At 67.3% G+C, this 1,499-nt stretch overlaps 1 protein-coding gene across 1 annotated transcript in view; it reads right to left on the bottom strand.

Moving 5' to 3' along the window:
- The window catches only part of SEMA4B (sema domain, immunoglobulin domain (Ig), transmembrane domain (TM) and short cytoplasmic domain, (semaphorin) 4B), a 30,272-nt gene extending 30,040 nt beyond the window's left edge, over positions 1 to 232 (bottom strand). Inside the window, exon 1 of the mRNA XM_012732685.1 lies at positions 122 to 232. Within this exon, the coding sequence (XP_012588139.1) occupies positions 122 to 232 (111 nt within the window). The remainder of the gene's footprint in view (positions 1 to 121) is intronic.
- Positions 233 to 1,499: the final 1,267 nt, after the last annotated feature.

The following is a 1,499-nucleotide window of genomic DNA, read 5'->3' as shown; positions in this document are numbered from 1 at the left end:
CGGCCATGAGAGAAAGAAGTGCCGTGGACTCCAGGGGCTGGGGAGGGGCCGGGGAGGGGTGCTGGGGAGGGGTGCTGGGAGGGGCCGGGGAGGGGGGCCGGGGAGGGGCTGAGCCCCAGGCTGCGCCCAGCCGCTCTCCAGGCAGCTGCCACCGCCAGAAGCCCCCGCACAGCTGGGCCAGGGGACACTGGAGGAAGCGGCCCAGGTATCCCCCTAGAAGGCCCCCGCGCATGCCGCGGGCCGCCCCTGTTTCCCGACACCCCTCCGGCTCTCTGAACAAGCGGCCTCCAGCCCCCTTCCTAGCCAGGCACCACCGGCGCTGGGAGCCACCCCTGGCTGAGGGTCCCCGACCGAGGGAGGGCGTCTGCGCCCTGCTGTCCCCAGGAGGCAGGAAGCCCAGCGCTGGGTCTGGGGCAGGTGACCTGTCTTTGTCACAGGGCCTGTCGGTTTCTGTTTTTTCAGATTTACTTTTTTTTTTTTATTCTTGTATTTCACCTGACTCAATGACACGGCCAGTGTGTTGTAAGCTGGATTAGGCCGAGACAGCTCACTTTAGAAGTCGGGGTGACACTGCATTCCGGGTTGCGTAAGTGTCGGGTGAGCGTCACCGCGAGTCCCCACGTGCAGGCTGTGCCCAGCGCTCACGGCCCGGTGCTGCCCACCACGCCGGGGCCCGGGGTCCTCCCTTCCCCGCCTCCTGCGCTCTGTTCTGAGACGCCTGACGTGGCCAGGCGCAAGGGACACGAAGGGCCTGGACTGGCACCGGCAGACTCCTCCCGGCACGGCTCACCCTCTCTCCCGCTCCCGTCGCCAGTCTCTGCGACCCCCACAGCCGCCAGAAGCGAGAAGCGGCCACGTGACTCACTTCGGCAGGGAAAGGTGAGGCGAGAGGCCACAACAGATGAAACGTAAAAAAGAAAAGGAAAAGCACCGCAACACTCACACAAAAGGGAGAGCGCTGTCCCGACGGTGCACAGCTTCCCTCGCACTCTGGGGACTGGCCGCTTCTGGCGCCGCCTCTCACTGACGCGCTTCACTCCTTTTCACCGCTGCGTAGTATTCCACCCGGCCCGCCCACCTGTCCGGTCAGCCCCACAAGCCCAACTTTTCCTGAACGATGGCCCGCGTATGTCACGGCGGCCCGTCACACAGCGGCGCCGGCGGGCAGCGTGGGCACCTCCCGCGGGCGAGCAGTGCCTCCGCCGTGCTCACAAGGCCAGAGGACGCAGCCGAGCGCCCATGTCTGAGAGTCCCCCCGCCCGTCTGCCGGTCACGCGCGACTGCGCCGTAATGGGCGTCTCTGCAGACACGAAAGCCATTTCTAGCTGTGCACAGACGACTCGTCCTCGGCGTGTGTCCGGGCCGCGCAAGCACCGTGTGTTTCCCTTTTGGGTTCCCGCCTGGGCGTTCACAGCCTGGGCCTGGGCCGGCGGGCCGCGCGCCCCTCCTGTGGCTGGCGAGCCAGAGGGCGCGCCCAGGCCCTTCCCAGGAAGCGCGGG

This window comes from Condylura cristata, unplaced genomic scaffold (genome assembly GCF_000260355.1).
Source record: "Condylura cristata isolate star-nosed mole 26May11 unplaced genomic scaffold, ConCri1.0 scaffold00035, whole genome shotgun sequence".
In the NCBI taxonomy this organism is placed as follows: Eukaryota; Metazoa; Chordata; class Mammalia; order Eulipotyphla; family Talpidae; genus Condylura; species Condylura cristata.
The sequence above is the reverse complement of the archived record's forward strand: the minus strand, read 5'-3'. Positions and strand labels throughout refer to the sequence as shown.